This window comes from Heterodontus francisci, chromosome 1, assembly GCF_036365525.1.
Source record: "Heterodontus francisci isolate sHetFra1 chromosome 1, sHetFra1.hap1, whole genome shotgun sequence".
NCBI classification, from domain to species: Eukaryota; Metazoa; Chordata; class Chondrichthyes; order Heterodontiformes; family Heterodontidae; genus Heterodontus; species Heterodontus francisci.
The window spans coordinates 61869020-61891877 of record NC_090371.1 but is presented as its reverse complement, the minus strand read 5'-3'; the positions used below and the strand labels follow the sequence as shown (position 1 = coordinate 61891877).

The window sequence follows — 22858 nt, the reverse complement described above, 5'->3', positions numbered from 1 at the left end:
GCAGACTTTTGGAGAACCTTGCTACAACCAGGTGAGGAAGGGGTCTAGGGCTCCCCTCTCAACCTATTTCTGGTTTGGCCGTAACAGGGTTTAACTTTTAAAACACTGTTTTTTTATCTTCCCCTCAGCGAGACCTTGCTCACTGCTCTTTCATTGTAATTGTAAAGGAATCAACCAGGCAGGTTTTCTCAGGTTTAAACAAGAAAGATGTAAGTTCATTAACCTTAAAATTCTAACTCAGTTAAATCTACTAAGAATACGCAACACAACCATGCTAGCATGCATATGCGATAAACACACACACACAAATAGATACAGAGAGGGAGAAAGAATGAAAGGGGAAAGATTTGAAGTAGGAGATGGAATTCAGTTACTGGTTTTGGATTGGATGTAAAGTCTTTGATTGCAGTTAAGTCTTGCAGTTCTCGTTGGGGCCCAGTGCACACTTTCAAACTTGTTTTGCTTGTACCAGAAGGCTGCAGAGTCTTCTGTCTTGAGGCTTAAGTTACTTCTGTGGGTCCCTGGAACTTTATGTGAGAATGGTCTTCAAAAGCAGTCTGCCTCAACTTTTCTGTGAGCACGATTCAATCAGTTCCCAGGTTGGCCAGCAGGTTAGTCATGTGACTAGCTCTTTGCGATAGCATCGCCTGCGAGATTTGTTGATTCTTCAAAGCTTACCAGACACACTCAGTGGAGTGGGGGGGGGGGGGTAATAGAGTTGGTGGAATGCTAGCTGTTACACAAATAATGACTCTCAATGTCTTTTGATCATCACTATTGACAAAACCCATCTGGCTATTGAATCGGGGACACTTCCATTGTCTTTCTGTGCAACTGTCAGAATGCAAATGTGCAGCCATGTTTTCAGTCACTGCTCTGTGGTCTTTTTAAACAAGTTATTTTCAATGTCCAGTAAGTGTTCAAATAGTGTTCCATATGACAAAATTAATATGTTTCCACTTGGCAGTTGTGATTTCTGTCATACCTCCACATCGGGCTGAATGAAATGTGACATTAGGGGGAGCATTGCATTATAAATTAGAAGGAAGAGGAAGTACAGGAAAGCACACATGCATTTCTCTCATTCATTCTCATTCATTCAGAAATCTTAAAAATGTTAGTCTGTCTTTCCTTTGTAGCAGTGCTGCTTTAAACTACCCCTTTTCTTGAGGTGGGTCTGAGATAGTTATGTGTCGCCTAAGACGTTTAAAGTTTCTTCACTATCAACCTGCAATGCATTGGGAATGGACAGCGCAATAAACCTGTGATTTTTGGGGAGTTTTGCAGTTTGCACATTTCCATGATTTTGTTGAGTTCCTTCCTTCCTGTTGAGGTCTGCAGGGGGATGGTTAGATTAATCCCCTGGTTTGGAGTTCTGATCATGGGAGTTGGCAGTGGGTGGCTCCACTCTGATCTATCTTTCAGTGCTCTGGTGAGTCATGTAAATGCTTTTCACTTTAGGGTATGGTTGTTTCCCTTTTCTCCTGACTGTGGGGGGTAATTCTTTGCTAATCTTCCCTTTGTCCTTTGGGACACTCCTGCTTACAGATTTTTACCCAAATTCCACTACACTCCCCTGTGGAACTTCGACTAGATGAGGCATTGCCCTCACAGTTTCTCTGCCCTATTGAATACTTTCTTTGTCCCTGCAGGTTCCTGTAAATGCTGTTAGCAGCTCTGGTGGGGTGCTTCTGGTGCCTGCAGTTACTTAGGAGGATGTGGGGTCTAGTTTTTTCCAACATTTCAGGGTTAGCTGATCAGACAGTAGTGGTTTTCCTTTGGGAATCCTCCTGTACTTCCTTCAATCTGTCCTCTTTGACCCTTTATCACCTTTCCTCTCTAACTTTTTGCCAGCCCTGTGCCTGTCTGTCCCCTTTTGTTTTCGGCAGGGGAGCCTTACAATTCACCAGCCCTCTGCTGAAGGATTTCCCAAAAACTGTTACAGGAATTCGGGGTGCAGATTTCACTGCAGGTTGGGATTTCCCCTCAACCTGGCACATGTGGCAACTCCTACAGTACTCCACCACATCTTTGTGGAGTTTTGGCCAGTCAAACTGCTGTCTTATGCAGTCTTTGGTTTTTCATATACTGACATGTACAGCCACTGTAATCTCATGGGCCATTCTTAATATTTCTCTCCAGTACCTCTGCGGCACCACTAACTGGTGAACCACTGTCCACTCTTTGTCCTCAGGTCTATGAGAAGAACTCCACTTCCTCATCAGTACCTGGTGGCGCAGTGCTTAGCACTGCAGCCACACAGCTCCAGCGACCTGGGTTTGGTTCTGGGTACTGCCTGTGTGGAGTTTGTAAATTCTCCCTGTGACCGCGTGAATTTCTGCCGGTTGCTCCGGTTTCCTCCCACAGCTAAAGGCTTGCAGGTTGATAGGTAAATTGGCCATTGTAAATTGCCCCTAGTGTAGGTAGGTGGTAGGAGAATTGTGGGGATGTGGTAGGGGGCATGGGATTAATGTAGGATTAGTATAAATGGGTGGCTGATGGTCGGCACAGACTCGGTGGGCTGAAGGGCCTGTTTCAGTGCTGCATCTCTCTATGACCTCATTCTTTAAGCAGTCGCAATCAGGGACTCCCTCTACTTCAATTTCAGTCTGGGCAGCCTGTGCTAACTCTCTCAGTACTGTGTTGGCTTGCTGAGCCTCAACTAGGGAAGATCCATTTAATCCATTCCCTGGATCCTCTAACTTTCCAAAGTAAGTCTCAGACAGACAGTCCTCATGGTCATCTGCCGGCAATGCCAATTCAGTCTCCTCTGGGGGAGCTGGTTTGGGCATGGCCCAATTCACCACACGTTCAGGGGAACTGCAGGGGGATCATCGCCTGCCACTGCCCTGTCTGACCTCCTGCAGTCTTTCGTTCATTACTAGGGGGGCTACCACCTTTACCCCACCAGATCATCACCTAGAAGCAGGTCAACCCCGTCCACAGGTAAACTAGGGGCAATCCCTACAGTCACCTGTCCTGGAACTTGGTCGCCCTCCAAGTGCACCCAGTGTAAAGGTACAAGTTAACAATGCCCTCCAATACCAATTACTATCATTCTGCTATTTACTGCACTTTCTGGGGGAAGGGTCAGGTCTTTTCCCAGTAAAACGGATCTGGTGGCCCCTGCATCCCTGAGTATTACTATGGGCTTGCTTGTCTGACATGAGGGGTATGGGGTTACTCTCCCTTTTAACACAAAATCCTGATAACCTTCAGGAATCCTATTAAATTTTCCTGCACCCACAGCAGTATGTTTTCTGGGCCTTACTATTGCTGCAGTTAAAGCCACAGCTTTTTCAGCTGTGCTTTCCATCAGGGTCCTTTCTGTTTCACTGAGTGGGTGTGCCCTGATTAACCCTGCAGGCTTTCCCCGTAGTTTCCAACAGTCAGCTCTTAGATGACCTGCATTATTACAATGGAAGCACACAGGTCTCCGGGTCTCACTACTACTTACAACACTATCCTTTTTGGCTGGAGGAGCCTCCCCTGCGTGTCCTGCTTTTTTTTTCTCCCAGGACTGCTTGAGCTGTTATCACCTTCCCACCCTTTGTCCTTTCAGATTTGTGGGGGTGACTAGGAAAGGTTTTGCCCTGGGGAACTCACTTGTATATTAGAGCAAACTCATCAGCCAGAACTGCGGCTTGCCTCGCTCTATGTACTTTTTGTTCCTCCACATGGGTCTTTATGGAGAGTGGGAGAGAGTATTTAAATTCCTCTAGCAAAATCACCTCTCTGAGGTTTTCATAACTGGGCTGCACTTTAAGAGCCCACAACCACTCGTCAAAAACCAGCTGCTTATTTCTCTCAAGCTTCAAGTAAGTTTGATCAGTCTGTTTCTTGAGAGTTCGGAACTTCTGGCAGTAGGCTTCCAGGACAAGCTCATATACCCCGAGGATAATATTTTTTGTAAGTTCATAGTTTGATGAACTCTCATCTGGCAACAGGGAATAAACCTCATGGGCTTTTCCTGTGTGCTTACTTTTCAGCAGAAGAGTCCAACACTCAGCTGGCCATTTTAACTGCTTTGCAGGTTTTTCAAGAAAAACAAAAAATGCTTCCATATCTCCCTGATTAAATTTTGGAATCAGTTGGGAAAATTTTAAAAAGTCAGTACACAGCTCCGCACTACTTGTATTTTCCATGCTTCCACTGGGGTTACTCGGTCGCCCCCAAGTTAACTCAAGCCACCTCAGCTCTCTTTCCTCCTGTTCCTTCTGGAAATTTCTCTCTCTCTCTCCTGTATTTCTCTCTCCTCTAATTCAAGTTTCCTCTGTTCCAGTTGTATCTTTGCTAGCAATACCCTGTTGGAGTCTATTTTTTTCCCTGTCTCTGATTCTTCAGTTTTGAGGGAAAAATGGTTGGCCACTAGTCTTAGGAGTTCCGATTTCCTAGCCTTGGCATGGAAAATGATCCCACACTGCTCAGCCATATTTCTCAACTCTTCCATACACAGTGCCTTTAACTTATCCCAAGTTACTTCACCCTGGCTTGGGGAGTTACTGGCTTCAGTTACAGACATGTTAGTATTCTAGCACACACAACCACAAGAAAACCTGTATTGAAATCTTTTCCCTTTTTGATTGGGAATCAATTTGAATTCCCACTTCCAATTTCTTGCTTGTCTGTGGGTCCAATCTCAGATACTAGCCCCCAAATTTCTGTTACGACCAGGTGCTAGGAAGGGGTCCAGTGCTCCCCTTTCAGCCTTTTCCTGGTTTGGCCATAACAGGGTTTACCTTTTAAAACACAATGTTTTAGCTTCTCGTCAGTGAGTCCTTGCTCACTGCTCTCTAATTGCAATTGTAAAGGAATCAACCAGACAGGTTTTCTCAGGTTTAAACAAGAAAGGTATAAGCTTATTAACCTCAAAACTCTAACTCAGTTAAAACTACTAAGAATACGCGACAAAACCATGCAAGCATGCATACGTGATAAACATACACACAAATAGATACAGAGAAAGAGAAAGAATGAAAGGGGGAAGGTTTGAAGTAGGAGATGAAATTCAGTTACTGGTTTTGGGTTGGATGTAAAGTCTTTGATTGAAGTTAAGTCTTGCAGTTCTCGTTGGGGCCCAGTTCACACTTTCAAACTTGTTTCATTGATACCAGAAGTTTACAGGGTCTTCTGTCCTGAAGCTTAAGTTACTTAGGTGTAGAGATCAGGGAGGGGGATTGTGATATACTTGAAGAAATTAGCACTGAAAGGGAGGAGGTATTAGCGGTTTTAGCGGGCTTAAAAGTGTATAAATCCCCAGGTCCAGATGAGATGTATCCCAGGCTGTTATGTGAAGCAAGGAGATTGCAGGGGCTCTGACACAAATTTTCAAATCCTCTCTGGCCACAAGAGAGGTGCCAGAGGACTGGAGGACAGTGAATGTGGTACCATTGTTTGAGATGGGTAGTAGAGATAAACCAGGTAATTACAGGCCAGTGAGTCGAACATCAGTGGTAGGGAAACTATTGGAAACATTTCTGAGAGACAGGAATAATCTCCACTTGGAGAGGCAGGAATTAATCAGGGATAGTCAGCATGGCTTTCTCAGGGGGAGATCATGTCTAACACATTTGATTGAATTTTCCGAGGAGGTGACGTGGTGTATGAGGGTAATGCAGTTGATGTAGTCTACATGGACTTCAGTAAGGCTTTTGATAAGGTCCCACATGGGAGATTGGTCAGGAAGATAAGAGTCCATGGGATTCAGGATGGTTTGGCAAATTGGATCCAAAATTGGCTTAGTGGCAGGAGGCAGAGGGTGATGCTCGAGGGTTGTTTTTGCGATTGGTAGCCTGTGACTAGTGATGTACCGCAGGGATCAGTACTGGGATCCTTGCTGTTGGTAGTGTACATTAACGATTTAGACGTGAATATAGGAGGTATGATCAGTAAGTTCACAGATGACACGAAAATTGCTGGTGCCATAAATATTGAGGAGGAAAGCCTTAGATTACAGGATGACATAGATGGGCTGCTAAAATGGGCATATGAAATTTAATCCTGAGAAGTGTGAGGTGATGCATTTTGGGAGGACTAACAAGGCAAGGGAATATACCATGGATGGTAAGACCATAGAAAGTACAGAGGGTCAGCGGGAGCTTGGTGTACTTGTCCATAGCACATTGAAGGCAGCAGCACAGGTAGATAAGGTGGTTAGAAAGGCATATGAGATAGTTGTCTTTATAGCTGAGGCATAGAATAAAAGAGCAGGGAGGTTATGATGGAGCTGTATAAAATTCTAGTTAGGCCACAGCTGGAGTACTGTGTACAGTTCTGGTCACCACACTATAGGAAGGATGTGATTGCACTTGAGAGGATGCAGAGGGCATTCACCAGGATGTTCCCTGGGCTGGAGAATTTCAGCTATGAAGAGCGACTGGATAGGCTAGGGCTGTTTTCCTTAGAGCAGAGAAGGCTGAGGGGGGACCTGATTGAGGTATTCAAAATTATGAGGGGCATTGATAGGATAGATAAGAAACTTTTTCCCTTAGCGGAGGTGTCAATAACCAGGGGGCGTAGATTTAAGGTAAGGGGCAGGAGGTTTAAAGGGGATTTGAGGAAAAAATGTTTCACCCAGAGAGTGGTTGGAATCTGGAACACACTGCCTGGAGGGGCGGTAGAAGCAGGAACCCTCACAACATTTAAAAAGTATTTAGATGGAGCACTTGAAATGCCATAGCTTTCAAGGCTACGGGCCAAGTGCTGGAAAATGGGATTAGAATAGTTAGGTGCTTGATTACCGGCATGGACACGATGGGCCGAAGGGCCTGTTTCTGTTTTGTATAACTCAATGACTCTGTGACTCTATGACTTCCGTGAGTCCTTGGAACTTTGCATGAGAGAGGGAGAGAAAAGGAGAAAGAGCGAGAGAGACCTTGCTTGCCTTTGGTCTTCAAAAGTCGTCTGCCTCAACTTTTCTGTGAGCACAATTCAATCAATTCACAGGTTGGCCAGCTGATTAGTCATGTGACTAGCTCTTTGTTTGAGACAGCATTGATTCTTCAAAACTTACCAGACACACTCAGTGGAGTGGAGTGGGGTGGGGTTGGTGCGGGTGGGGGTGCGGTTGTTGGTGGAATTCTAGTTTTTACACAGACAATGATCATCACTATTGACAAAACCCATCTGGCGAATTGAATCAGGGGGCACTTTCCATTGTTTTTCTTTGCAACTGTCTCTCAGAATGCAAATGTGCAGGCATGTTTTCAGCCACTGCTCTGTGGTCTTTTGAAATGAGTTATTTTTCATGTCCAGTAAACATTCAAATAGTGTTCCATATGTCCATAACCAGGAAAAGGGATGAGGACCTGAAAAGCGAATATAGGGAGTTAGGTTGGAAGCTGAAAGGCAGGACGAGCAGAGGAGTAATCTCAGGATTGTTACCGGTGCCACGTGCTAGTGAGGCTAGAAACAGGGAGCGAGTGCAGCTGAACACGTGGCTACAGAGCAGGTGTAGGAGGGAGGGATTCAGATATGTGGATCATTGGGATACCTTCTGGGGAAGGTGGGATCTGTACAAGAAGGACGGGTTGCATCTGAACTGGAGGGGCACCAATATCCTGGGCGGGAGGTTTGCGAGAGCTCTTCGGGAGGGTTTAAACTAGTTTAGCAGGGGGATGGGAACCGGAGCTACGGATCAGTGGATGGGGTAGCTGTTGAACAGGCAGATACCGAGTGCAGAGAGTCTGCGAGGAAGGTTAGACAGTTGACAGGGCAAAGTTGCAGCCTGTATGATGGGATGAAGTGTGTCTATTTTAACGCAAGAAGTGTCAGAAATAAGGGTGATGAACTTAGAGCATGGATCAGTACTTGGAGCTACGATGTTGTGGCCATTACGGAGACATGGATATCACAGGGGCAGGAATGGATGTTGGATGTTCCAGGGTTTAGATGTTTCAAAAGGAATAGGGAGGGAGGTAAAAGAGGTGGGGGAGTAGCATTGCTAATCAGGGATAGTATCACAGCTGCAGAAAGGGAGGTCGTCGAGGAGGGTTTGTCTACTGAGTCAGTATGGGTGGAAGTCAGAAACAGGAAAGGAGCAGTCACTTTGTTGGGAGTTTTCTATAGACCCCCCAATAGCAACAGAGACACGGAGGAACAGATTGGGAGGCAGATTTTGGAAAGGTGCAGAAGTAACAGGGTTGTGGTCATGGGTGACTTCAACTTCCCTAATATTTATTGGAACCTCCTTAGTGCAAATAGTTTGGATGGAGCAGTTATTGTCAGGTGTGTCCAGGAAGGTTTCCTGACTCAATATGTAGATAGGCCGACTAGAGGGGAGGCTATGATGGATTTGGTGCTTGGCAACGAACCAGGCCAGGTGGCAGATCTCTCGGTGGGAGAGCATTTCGGTGATAGTGATCACAACTCCCTGACCTTTACTATAGTCATGGAGAGGGACAGGAGCAGACGGGAGGGGAAAATATTTAATTGGGGGAAGGGGAATTACAATGCTATTAGGCAGGAACTGGGGAGCATAAACTGGGAACAGATGTTCTCAGGGAAATGCACGACAGAAATGTGGAGGTTGTTTAGGGAGCATTTGCTGCGACTGCAGAATAGGTTTGTCCCGATGAGGCAAGGAAGGGATGGTAGGGTGAAGGAACCTTGGATGACAAGAGATGTGGAACAGCTAGTCAAGAGGAAGAAGGAAGCTTACTTAAGGTTGAGGAAGCAAGGATCAGACAGGGCTCTAGAGGGTTACAAGGTAGGTAGGAAGGAACTGAAGAATGGACTTAGGAGAGCTAGAAGGGGACATGAAAAAATCTTGTCGGGTAGGATTAAGGAAAATCCCAAGGCGTTCCACACTTATGTGAGGGACAAGAGGATGGCCAGAGTGAGGGTAGGGCCGATCAGGGATAGTGGAGGGAACTTGTGCCTGGAGTCGGAGGAGGTAGGGGAGGTCCTAAATGAATACTTTGCTTCAGTATTCACTAGTGAGAGGGACCTGGTCGTTTGTGAGGACAGCGTGGAACAGTCTGATATGCTCGAACAGGTTGAGGTTAAGAGGGAGGATGTGCTGGAAATTTTGAATGATATGAGGACAGATAAGTCCCCGGGGCCAGATGGGATATACCCAAGGATATTACGGGAAGCGAGGGAAGAGATTGCCGCGCCTTTGGCGATGATCTTAACGTCCTCACTGACCACTGGAGTAGTACCGGATGATTGGAGGGTGGCGAATGTTGTTCCCTTGTTCAAGAAAGGGAATAAGGATAACGCTGGGAATTATAGACCAGTCAGTCTTACGTTGGTAGTGGGCAAATTATTGGAGAGGATTCTGAGAGACAGGATTTATGATTAGTTGGAAAAGCATGGTTTGATTAGAGACAGTCAGCATGGCTTTGTGAGGGGCAAGCCTTATTGAATTCTTTGAAGATGTGACAAAACACATTGATGAAGGAAGAGCAGTGGATGTAGTGTATATGGATTTTAGCAAGGCGTTTGATAAGGTTCCCCATGGTAGGCTCATTCAGAAAGTGAGGAGGCATGGGATACAGGGGACATTGGCTGTCTGGATACAACATTGGCTGGCCCATAGAAGACAGAGGGTGGTAGTAGATGGAAAGTATTCAGCATGGAGCTTGGTGACCAGTGGTGTTCCGCAGGGATCTGTTCTGGGACCTCTGCTCTTTGTGATTTTTATCAATGACTTGGATGAGGAAGTGGAAGGCTGGGTTAGCAAGTTTGCCGATGACACGAAGGTTGCTGGAGTTGTGGATAGTGCGGAAGGCTGTTGTAGGTTGCAACGGGACATTGACAGGATGCAGAGCTGGGCTGAGAAGTGGCAGATGGAGTTCAACCTGGAAAAGTGTGAAGTGATTCATTTTGGAAGGTCGAATTTGAATGCAGAATACAGGCTTAAAGACAGGATTCTTGGTAGTGTGGAGGAACAGAGGGATCTTGGGGTCCATGTCCATCGATCGCTCAAAGTTGCCACCCAAGTTGATAGGGTTGTTAAGAAGGCGTATGGTATGTTGGCTTTCATTAACAGGGGGATTGAGTTTAAGAGCTGCGAGGTTATGCTGCAGCTCTATAAGGCCCTGGTTAGACCACACTTGGAATATTGTGTTCAGTTCTGGTCGCCTAATTATAGGAAGGATGTGGAAGCTTTCGAGAGGGTGCAGAGGAGATTTACCAGGATGCTGCCTAGACTGGAGGGCATGTTTTACGAAGAAAGATTGAGGGAGCTAGGGCTTTTCTCATTGGAGTGAAGAAGGATGAGAGGTGACTTGATAGAGGGGTACAAGATGATGAGAGGCATAGATAGAGTGGATAGCCAGAGACTTTTTCCCAGGGTGGAAAGGGCTATCACCAGGGGGCATAATTTTAAGGTGATTGGAGGAAGGTTTTGGGATGATGTCAGAGGTAGGTTCTTTACACAGAGAGTGGTGGGTGCGTGGAATGCGCTGCCAGCGGTGGTACTAGAAGCAGATACATTAGGGACATTTAAGCGACTCTTGGATCGGTACATGGATGATAGTAGAATGAAGGGTAGGTAGTTAGTTTGATCTTCGAGTAGGTTGAAGGTTCGGCACAATATCGTGGGCCGAAGGGCCTGTACTGTGCTGTACTGTTCTATGTTCTATGTTCTCTGTCAAAATTAATATATTTCCATTTGGCAGTTGTGGTTTCTGTCACAGCCTCAAGTATATGGAGAGTAGAATGTGGGAGAGCCCCCAGGATTGCGTTGGAAGTCTCGAGCTAACAGAGGCATGAATGGGGGGTTCTGCAGCAGATGGGCTAAGACAGCGGCAAAGTTGGGCAGAGGTGGAAACAGGCAGTCTTATTGATGGCGCAAATATGAGGTCAGAAGCTCAACTTGGAATCAAATATAACATCAAGATTGTGAACAGACTGGCTTAATCTCAGACTGTTGACAGGGAGAGGGATGGAATCGGTGATTTTGGAGCTGGGACCAAAAACAATGGCTTCAGTCTTCCCAATATTTAATTGAAGGAAACTTCTGCTCATCCAATACTGGATGTCGGAGAAGCAGTCTGATAATTTAGCAACAGTGGAGGAGTCGAGAGAAGGGGTGGTGAGATAGAGCTGAGTGGGATCATCATACATGTGTAAACAAATGCTGTGCTTCTGGATGATGTCGTTGTGGGACCGCATGTAGATGAGAAATGGGGGTGGGGCAAGGATAGATCCTTAGGGGACACCAGAGGTAACAGTGCAGGACAGGAAGAGAAGCCTTTGCAAGTGATTCTCTGGCTACAATTAGATAAATAAGAATAGAACCAGGCGAGTGCAGTCCTACCCAGCTGGGCAACAGTGGAGAGGCGTTGGAGGAGGATGGTGTGGTCAACCACGTCAAAGGCTGCAGAAAGTCAAGAGGAACGAGGAGGGAAAGTTTACCTTTGTCACAGTCACATAGGATGTCATTGGTGACTTTGATAAGAGCTGTTTCGGTACTGTGGCAAGAATGATGGGAACGGAATTGGGAAGCGACATGTTCAAGGACATTGGAGAGGAAAGAGAAGTTGGAGGTGGGTCTATAATTTTCAAGGATGGTGGGGTCAACAGTTTTGTTTAGGAGATGTGTGATGATGGAAGATTCAAAGGAGAGAGAGAGACAACATCTGAAGAGAGAGAACCATTTACAATATCGGCTAACATGGAAACCAGGAGGGCAAGTTGGGTGATCAGGGGTTTAGTGCAAATAGGATCAAGTATCTAAGAGTTTAAATTGAAAACAGCTTCAAAACATCAGCAATATGCCATGGTGGTAAACAAAACAAACAGGATTTTAGAGTCCTGTCAGAGAATGAACGATACATGGAAAGATTCTAAGGATCTTAGGATGCATAGCTCAATAGATAAGAATGCCCAGAGGAAGTGAATGATTTGTGTAAAGCCTAAATTTAACTCCTGATCACTGTAACCTAGGGAGCAGGGGAGATGCTACAAATTTCAGGTCTGAACTTGATATTCTCTTGGGTTCATTGTCACTGATTTTAGTTTTTAGTTTTTTAGTTTTAGTTTTAGAGATACAGCACTGAAACAGGCCCTTCAGCCCACCGAGTCTGTGCCGACCATCAACCACCCATTTATACTAATCCTGCACTAATTCCATATTCCTACCACATCCCCACCTGTCCCTATATTTCCCTACCACCTACCTATACTAGGGGCAATTGCTAATGGCCAATTTACCTATCAACCTGCAAGTCTTTGGCATGTGGGAGGAAACCAGAGCACCCGGAGGAAACCCACGCAGACACAGGGAGAACTTGCAAACTCCACACAGGCAGTACCCAGAATTGAACCCGGGTCACTGGAGCTGTGAGGCTGTGGTGCTAACCACTGCGCCACTGTGCCACCCTATAAGAAGATCCCACACCCATTACAATTGGGGCCTGGAGTTTCCACTTGGTGGAATCTCCTGGGCAGTGCCAAAGTTCAGTTCGGCTCAAGTTTCCATGCAAACTCATTAGCATGAGCCCAAACATAAAATCTCCCATAGAACTGTACAATCAAGCAGCATTAACGAATGTAATCGATCCGTCACTGGACAGAGCCATTGTGACCTCATGGTTGGGTAGATTAAAAAGCAAGGGAAAAAGCAGCAGAAACCCCAAAGAAATGCTTCAGGTTTTCATTGCAAACATTAGTTTAGCCATTTGGGAAACCTATTCAAAGGAACTGTATGGGTAATTACCTATCAGTGATAGTACAATGGGGCCTCGATGAATAATTACCTGCCATTGATGGTACTTTCCATGGAGTTACTTCCTTGTAAAAGAAAAAATAATTTAAGGATCATCCCACACAATAGAACATTGAATTTAAGCACTGCTTATCTAAACAGCTTTTAATGGGACTGTAATGATTACACACATTATTTATTGCTCCTGTGTTTTGAATATTCTAATAGTCACTGGAGTATATGTTTGTTTTATTGTTCTTTGAACTTAATGTGGGTGGCATTTTGGAAATGTGTTCATTGTGATAACACTGTGAATGAGTCCCCAAGCTGCACATTGCTGCTGTCACCAAACTGCGCGTCAATGATGGAGAGTTTGCACGATTTTCCTTTCTGCTCATCTGAAAGAGATAAGGACCGCTTACTGCCTTGTTAATTTTTGGCTAATTTATATAACATGAAAAATGCTTTGAGAGAATGTGGCCCAAGGGATGTTTACTTAAATTTCAATTTAGATACATATTTCTTTCAGCAAAATTGCTTTTTTTTCCCAGTGTAAATTCCAAATGTTGAATAATAAAAAGCAACATCAGAAAAATATAAGGGGCTACAGATCATTCCATTTTAGAGCATTAGTATATTAGAAAAATTCATGTAAAGGAACGTTTGGGGGGTGGGTGTATGAATTTCCAGGAATGGGTGGTTTGGGGGGTTGGGGGTGGGGGGTGCAGTTTCTCCCACTTGTCCACTGAACTTTGTTGTGTGAAATACAGAAACCCAGGGCAAACAACATAACGTAAAATAAATTTACACCGTAGTATATTACCATAGTCTGAAAATCAATCTGAAGCAAGTGCATACAAACATACAAATGAGGAGCAGGAGTAGGCTACTCGGCCCCTCGAGCCAGCTCCGCCATTCAATAACATCATGGCTGATCTGATTGTAACCTCGACTGCACATTCTTGCCTACCCCGATAACCTTTCACCCCCTTGCTTATCAAGAATCTACCTACCTCTGCCTTAAAAATATTTAAAAACTCTGCTTTGACTGCCTTTTGAGGAAGAGATTTCCAAAGACTCACGACCCTCTGAGAGAAAAAGATTTCTGCTCATCTCTTTCTTAAATGGGTGACCCCTTATTTTTAAGTAGTGACCCCGGTTCTAGACCTCCCACAAGATGAAACATCCTTTCCACATCCACCCTGTCAAACACCCCTCAGAACCTTATATGTTTCAATCAAGTCGCCTCTTACTCTCCTAAACTCCAGTGGATACAAGCCTAGGCTGACCAACCTTTCCTCATAAGACAACCCGCCGATTCCAGGTATTAGTCCAGTAAACCTTCTCTGAACTGCTTCCAAGGTATTTACATCCTTCCTTAAATAAGGAGACCAATACTGTACACAGTACTCCAGATTTGGGGCCGAATTCTTAATCGGCGGCAAGCTTCAACAATGGCGTGGCGCACGCGCAAGATATGCACCACTGAGCCACCGCTATATTTAGCAGGATGGCTCATTTACATGAAGGGGGCGGAACGCCCACCCCCGATAACGTAGAAGGGGTGGGCACTCCGTCCCCGGCAACAGCGTTTGGCACCACCACGCAGGCGCCGGCGCCATTTTTAAAGGACTTCATGCCCTTCTGAGGCATTTAAATTTTTAAAGGGTCAGTTTTTTAATTAAAACTATTAAGATTAAAATGAAAATTTTACTCAAAGTTCCAATCTCCTCTCCCACCCCACCCCATGATTAATTAACTGTTTCTAAATTGCCTTCTCCCCCCAATAAAACTTTTCTTCCGATCCCGAATTTCCCCCCTAATTTTATTAACTTTGACCTTCAACCCCTTCCCACCATTCCCTCCATAGATACCAAGTGTTTTCCCCACTCCCCCCCACCCTCTGCCCTGAAAACATCACTCCTTCATCCTCCCCACTAGTGTGCTGCATTGGATCTCCGAACGGAGATCCACTGTTCCCAGTTCCATTCAATACTTTTCTCCTCAGCCCCTTCCGTTCAAGTTAGCATTTATTCTCCCTTATTCATGTTGGCAATATTTTCTCTCCCTCAGTACTGGCAAGTCCTCTTCTCCCTCCCAGTTCCTGATTGCACTCTTCTCCCCCCCCCCAACTCTGCCATTTAAGCCAGCACTCTCACCTTCTGGGGCCGATTTTAACTGTGGCCATTGGTATAAAATGGGCAGGAGCAGCCTCAAAATGGTGTCAGGTCACTTAACGTTCTGTTTAAGCTGAAGCTTGAACCGCCGCTGTCTTGGAAGGGGCTTGTAGAAAGCCAGAGAGAGCACCTCTCTGTGCCAGCTGGGAGGCCACTTCCAATATACAGATTACATATAAATGATGCAAGAGTGGCATTAAAACAATTCCCAAAACATTTTCTTGTGTCTCCACCTGGTGAAGACTCAAAGGTTGGAAAACCCACAGAAAGTGCATGTTAAGACATTGTACTCAGCCTCCTCAGATTGAAACATATGGGAAAATAGATATTTACAAGATTAGAAAGAAGCCATTCAGCCCATCATGTCCATAAAGTAATTCCACTGCCCATAATCAGCTGTGGCTCAGTTGGTAACATTTTCACCTATGAATCACAAGGTTTTAGGTTCAAGTTCCACTCCCGGGCTTGAGCGCAAAAAGCAAGGCTGATATTCCAGTGTAGTACTGAGGGAGTGCTACACTGTTGGGGGTGCAGTGCGCTATCTTTCAGATGAGACATTAAACTGAGGTCCCTTCTGTTTGCTCAGGTGGATATAAAATATCCTATGGCACTGTTCTCAAGAAGAGCAGGGGAGTTATCCTTGGTCTCCCGGCCAATATTTATCCCTCAGTCAACATTACAAAGACAGATTCTCTAGCCTTTATCATATTGCTGTTTGTGGGTGTTTGCTGTTTGTATACTGAGGCTGCATTACAACAGTGACTACATTTCCGAAAGTACTTAATTGGTTGTAAAGTGCTTTGAGACGTCCAGTGGTCATGAAAGGTGGCATATAAATACAAGTCTTTCTTTTTTATTTAAAATATTTATTCAGTTTTCCCTTATAAAATGCTTCAACCACTTCATGTGGCCAACCATTCCATGCTCCACCTACCCTTTATGTAAAGAAGTTTCTCTTCATCTTTCTCCTCACTCTCTTAGCACAATTTCAAATTGTCCCCAACTGAAAAAAAAACCCCCTTCAGTTTACCAAAACCCTTCATGTTCATAAAAACATTAAAAACCTATGTTAAATCTGTTCTTTCCCTTCTTTGGTCTACAGAATCAGTCCCAGAATCTCAAATCTGTCCTCATAGCTATCGTTTCCTACCCCTCGCATCATCCTGGTGAAAATATGTTGTTCGCTCTCTATGGCTTTAACAAAACTGCATGAAGTACTCTGACTGCAGCCTTAGCAATATTTTGTATAAATTCATTATTACTTCATGTGAAGAACGGGCAACCTCCTCCCACCTCCAAACGGATAAGGATTTAGTTTTCAGGGTTGTTATGATGGTGCTTCGATATTTTTTGTTAATTTTTTTTTGAGGACTCATTTATTTTAGAATTATGGACGTTGTTTTATTTGGAAAATGGAAAAGGAGCCCATGGATTTTTTTTCACTGGGGTCATTGGAAGGTCTTTTGGACTTGGTTTGTAAACAACCATTTACTGGATGTCACCTGTCTTCAGATAAATACCCTGCAGAGGTTTTTTGACTTGAAGGAGATATTTACAGAGAAGTGCCAGGTCAAGATTTATAGGGGTCAGGAGGCTTGACTCTTGAGATTGTTTTTGATTTTGCTTTGGACAGTCAGTTGGGGTTTGGACAGTGTTCTGAAAGGAGTTTAAGAATCAACCTGCCAAGGGCAAAACCCCAGCACAGCCTTTTTCCATCTCTTTGAGAAGTTCTTAGAAGCAAGTATAAGAAATAGAGAAATTGATGCTGTATTCCTCCTGAAAAGCCAGCCAGAAACTCCTGTTGTCATGTTTCTTCTGGAAAGCCTGCCAAACTGATCTTCAACATCGCCAGAAAGGAACTGTTCTAGGAAGATCTCAGAGACAGCCATCTTCGTGTATTTGGGACACCAAACCAAAAAGGGATAACTGACACCTTTCCATATTTTTTTTTTCTTCAAGAATTATCAAGTATTTGCCCAAGGTATTCTTCTTTGTCTTTTTTTTGTACCGGAGCTCTGAAAAGAAAATCTCTATATTTCCTGTGTGTGTGTGTGTGTGATTTTCTGAAGTATAGTGTTTCATAGAGTCTGCCTGTTCAGGTCAATGCAAAAGATTTCATGGCACTATTCGAAGAAGAGAAACCTGTGTCCTGACAAAAAATTATCATTTGCCAAAGGCAGATTAACTGGTCATTTATCTCATTTGCTGTCCATGGGACCAAGTTGCATTTGCCTAAATAACAAAAGTGACCACACTTTAAAAAGTCATTCATTAGTGGTGAAATGCTTGAGAACTGCCAGAGGATATGATAAGGCACTACATAAAAGCAAGTTCTTTCCTTAATCTAACATGAAACATTAAACCCTCTTTTAACAAACACATTAAGCACACAAATAAAACATGAAAAATACCTGGTGGTTTATTTTATTCAGGTTCATCCTGGCTTAGTGGTTTAATATTGAGGGCTGACTCATTGTAGTTTTTGTGAAACCTATGGATTAGTCAATGTGGAAACTGCAAACTTGTAATAATTACTGTCAAAGTGTGATGATAATTGAAATCAATTTTATTGTAATCAGGTCTAGGGATAATACTGCAGACAGCACAACTCTAGCTCATTCTTTAAAAAAAGGTTAAAGGTTAAGAGAAAATTTGTAAATCTTTATAAGATTGCATTTAAAGTTTTCCAGGGAATTTAACTGTATGTGACCAATGTAAAACTGTAAGGAAAGAGGAAAGTTTTGTTACACTAGGCATTGTGTTGATGTATTATATGTATGGAAGATGATTGGAAGAGTCGAACAAAGGTGTTTATGACAATGCTAATAGTTTCCCCAAATCCCATGTTTACCGTTGCCTTTGAGGGAGTAAATATCGCACAAGAGATGTCAGGGATCTTCATAATTCAATTGAAACATATGTGTTTTCCTCAATTGAAGGTTTTGACAACATTGATCAGAAATTTATGAGGTAATAGGGAGTAAACTGGAAAACATAAAGCATTAACCTAATTGGATTACTGGATATTATAGGGGCTGAATATCGTGGCATTTGTTCCTCAGGAATGCCCATTCACCGGAAGTGAGGGAAAATAAGTGCGGTGGAGATAAGAATGAAACAATGTTTCTGCCTTCTTAACCCTACTGATTATTATCTGTTCACTGTAGTTATTCTAACACCAGAAAATCAGTGAGTAGTACAACATCAGATCACAGAAGAGAACGAATGGAACTATTGGTCCTATTTATTTCTCTTTTCCAATGCAAGTGGCAGTGCTCCAAATGTTCACTGTGGCATGAATTGTATAATTTAAATTCAGGTGCTCACTATTTCAGGAATCACCAACACAGATTCACATTCCATCTTTGGTTTAGCATTTTGCAGCAAGCCAGTGTGAAATCAGCCTTAGGGGAGGGTGTTTGGGTTGGATGGGTAGGGGAGTAGTTGACACAATATTTTTTATAAAACACTGCTAATGTTTTTTTCAGATAACATCTGTGTTAAGGACAGAATGTCGAAAAAATTTTGCCTCACCTTGAAGAAATTGGGTAGATGCTCGATGGTAACAATAAGGATCCAGTGTTGTTACACTTGCCAGAAATTTAACATCATGACAAGAAGAAGAGGAATTCAGCGGAGTTCTAGCCAAGGAGCTGCTTCGGATTCATAAAAGAGATTGGAGTTTGCATTTATACTTTGGACAACTGGAAATCCACTCCTTTAATCAAGGTTTAGAATGATTCTACTACTTTCAGTATGGTGCTGTTTAAAACTGTATTTATCAATGCAGCAGTCATTGCTTGGTTGATAAAGGAAATAATTACTCATGCAGACAGAGCTGCCAGGTGCAATTTTGTCTCAACAGGTAAACAGCCTGAGTGCACATTGGTTTTCCAATTTAGTCAATTCTTTAATTATTGCAAGCTCTATTAGTTTGCATCAAAGGAAACTACACTCTTCAGGCCTCAACACGTACAGGGAGCTATTATCTTAATTACAGAAATGCCAGAATAAAGGAAAGCTATTTTTCAGTTTGGCAGGTTTTGCTCTTTAACCTTAAAAACTAGGACCCTGGAAAATAAGTATTGATACCAATGCATTTGATATGAATACATCTTCCCAAGCCGCCTTCATTTTATCTAATAGAACCTTCCTGCAACAACGCACAGCATCTGGTGCTGTTACTGCACTTCAATCTGGAATTAACCTTTTTCCCTGCAGTAAACATCTATTATACAGCCCTCTAAAGTGGCCATATAGACACCTGGACATCTGGCAGTCACAGCATTTCCTCTGTAAACGCTTCTCCAGCAGTCGTGCTTAATTAAGATACAGTTTAAATTTGCGTGGCTAACTTCTGCTGAGTTCAAAGCTGCACGGTCAGGAGTGGAGAGCAGGATCGCAGTCTGGATGCTTCGGTTTGCTTTGCCAATCAAGGAAATCAATTGTTAATCTTAATCACCACAAAAATAAATGCCTCCACAGCACAAGATATAGAAGTAAGTGGAAAAATATGACTTTTATTGAAAGTAAAGATTTTAGTCATAAAATTCAGATGCGTAGCGACTGCTTTATCAGTGCTACAGTTGGCCTTAGAGGTCCAAAATGGCATTGGCGACAGCTGGGCACCATTTTAGTGAAGGTGTTAGTATGTCGGCAGTGAGTGTCTGCCGCAAGTATACAGAGAGGCAGATCATGATGTCAATCAGTGTGTAACACTGATTTGAAACCAGTGGTGCCATTTTGGAGCTCAACACTCCAGCTAACATCCTGTCCTAGTCACACATGGCTGAGCATGCGTTCAGGAGCAGGAAATGACCCCTACCAGTGTTACTTAAAAGGATCATCAACAACTCTCAGGTTAGTTGCTGATTTGAGTTCTACTGGCTATTGCTGCAATTGTAGAAATGTTTTGTGGTTTCTAGAGTTCCTTAAAGTTGCTAAAGGTTACAGGGAATGTATTGCATGTGCTGAAGGAATTTGTCTCGACTTGAAGGATTCTGCACAAACCAGTTGCTGCCAGACATGGGTGCAGTAGTTTGCATATCAGAGAGAATGAGCAGAGGCCACGCAGAGCAGAACAAGCTCTGGAAGAGGGAGGAAAAAATGAGGGGAGAAGGGCTCTGAGCAGGAGGCTATATCTGCTCAGCGTGTTCAGGGAGAAATTCTCTTACCTGGACTTCAGCAAGAAAAGTTTGTTAGACGTCTGTGTTTCACTAAGGATATCTATCACTGAAATCTATCACCTGCTGCAACCACAACTGCAACCTCAGAGCAAGGCAAGGACTGTATTGCCAGTGACTGTGAATTTTTATGCATCTGGCTCCTTCCAGGCTGGAGCAGGGGATATTTGCAACATCTCCCAGTTTGCCATCCACTGTTGCATAAGGGAGATCACTGAAGCTCTGCATTCCAAGACAGGTGACTACGTTTCATTCTCTCTTTCCAGAGAGCAGTAGGCAGAGCGACACCCAGCTTAGTGAAGATTGCAGGCTTCCCCATGGTGCAGGATGCCGTTAACTGCATGCATGTCACTTTGCGGGTGCCACATGTTAATTCTGAGATGCACCACAACCAAAAGGGATTCCACCCCCTCAGCATTCAGCTGGTGACCATATTCAGAGCACCAGGCACTTCACTGCCTGGTATTCTTGCAGCAGCCGTGATACCTTCATTCTGCAGCAGTCTGCTATGTCAGCTGCATCTGAGCCACCAGGACAAACTAAAGGCTACTGGGCAACAATGGCTCACAACTGGTGCGAAACACGCGCCATGGGCATGCTGAAACAACATTTCTGCAGCCTGAACCACTCTGGAGAAACCCTGCAGAGCACTTGTCAAGATTTTTGGAGGTCAGCTGCATGCTGCACAACTAGCTGTCATGGGGGCACAGCCCTTATCACCTGCTGTATGGTGACCAGCTGAGGAGCAGGAGGAAGAGGAAGGGAGGAGGCAATGAACACAGCCCCTTACTGACCGGTCTGTCTGTGGATGACTCATTCAACTGCAATACCAGTAACTACAACCCATTCCACATTCACCAACAGTCCCACACCTTCCCTTCCCTCTGTTGCTGACCATCACAGCATCCACTTGGCCATATGCAAAAAATAAAAGCCAACACAGAATAAATATTCCAAATAAAATGTATAAAACAAAGCACACCATATTGTATACAAATGTCAACTATTCACCATTGTGCATTCCCTTAGTGCCTGTCTTCCATGTACCTTTGCCTGTCTTAGTGCTCCTACGCAGTGCTACCCAAGCAGCTGCAGCATGGCTGGTGGAAGGCTACTGACTTCCACTGGAGGAGACTGTAAATGACTTTGCAGGACGACCATCTTGAGATGGGTGGCAGCAGTCTGGGCTGGCTGACTGCTAGGCAACAGCAAGTGCACTGGCTGAGTGGAAGAGGTGGGTGGATGAATGCTGTCATCCTGAGAGAGAACAGCAGGTTCATGCTTCAAGGAGTCACTGTTACTCCCCCCTAGAGCGGCTCCTCAGCAATGTTAGTAATTGGTTGGAGGACAAATTGTTGGACTTCTTTGACAACTTGCAAGCCTCTTTGAACACTGATATCTGCAGCCATGGTGGCAGCTGTCTGAACCTGCATAGCAGCAAGCTGACTTTGGGTGGCTTCTACTTGGGCTGTAATGGAAGCTCAGATATCGGCCATCCCACATTGCTTTATGGTTGGGCCCACATGTGTACTAATGGACTTAGCCACCACTTCCATGGTGAAAATAATGGGCTTCAGGCTCTGTGCAAGCCCTGTGCAAATTTGGTGCAACACTTCTCCAAGTTCTTTGAAATTGTACACAGATTTTCTGGAAGGCCTTTGAATGCATCAAACATTTCATTATGCCTACCCATCAACCTTCTTCTTACCACATTGAACTGCTCACGTCAATCATCTGCAGCAAAACTTGTGTGTGGCCTTGCCCTGTGGAAAGATAGTACTTGCTATCTGTGCCCCCAGCCCTGGCTGCAGCCCACTTAGGCCCGGTGTCTCACCACATGCAGATTCCACCTCTAAACTATTCTCTAAAGTATGCTCAGTGTCAGTATCTGAGCTGGTGGCTGTGGCTGTGAGAGTGAATGAAAGTGTTTCTTTTACACTGTTGCCTTCTTGCTTTCCCACTTGTTGCTCTTCCACGACTGCCTTGCCAGGTGACAGTTCTTGGGTATCTGAAAGGAAAAAGGCAGAAGGGTGGGGTTGTGGTGAGGAAAGAAGGGGAAAGCAAGAGGTTCTTGCTTACACCATCTGGAGCTTGTAAATCAGAAGAGATTGTTGGATGAGGGGGATGTGAGAAGAAGGATTGGGTAAGTGGGTACAATCATCTTCGATGGTTTCAGCCCCACCACTGGCCACAGCCTTAGCAATGGACTCTACAACAATGGCAAGTACCATGTCCTCTATTGGGATCAGGACAAGCAGCCATGTCTTTCTCCCACCGGTTAGTTGCTGCTGCCCCTGGTTTTGTGGCACCTTGTCCTTCAAGACAAAAGGAAGTGTGTCTGTGAGTGTGGTGAAATCTGTTTGGATTGAGCAACAACTCAACAGTGTGCTTAACATTGGCTACACGCTACAATCATTTAAATTAGCAGGCAGCACCAAGTTTACATTATGATCCCTTTGCCCATTTTCAGGCCCTGTCTTTTGCCTCCAATTAAGATTGGGAATGGGTAAGAAGGAGGCATTATACATATGTTTGCTTAATGATGTGCCAAAAATTGACTTAAAATGATTATTAATGTGCTGACAGGACAATGCTGAGTATTAGCCTGTCTCCTCCCCTTCACCTTGGGCATCTATTGGAATAGCTTATTTTTCACACTAAAGCAAAGTGCTTATAAATTCAAATCTAACTTCTGTTCATATTTTTGATTTGTCTTGCCCTCACTACTTGGGGAATAAAAAGGTTTGCATTTGTATCATGTCCCTCAGAAACTATGCAGCACATATGCATTGAACTGCTTTGAAGTGCAGTGACTGTTGTTGTCTAGGCATACATGAGGAGAA

The 22858-nt window shown here is 44.2% G+C and overlaps 1 protein-coding gene across 1 annotated transcript in view; it reads left to right on the top strand.

Annotated features, from left to right (window-relative positions):
- The window catches only part of LOC137369758 (A disintegrin and metalloproteinase with thrombospondin motifs 12-like), a 780536-nt gene extending 761830 nt beyond the window's left edge, over positions 1-18706 (top strand). Inside the window, exon 24 of the mRNA XM_068031165.1 lies at positions 18321-18706. Coding sequence (XP_067887266.1) covers positions 18321-18502 — 182 coding nt within the window. The 3' untranslated portion in view covers positions 18503-18706. The remainder of the gene's footprint in view (positions 1-18320) is intronic.
- Positions 18707-22858: the final 4152 nt, after the last annotated feature.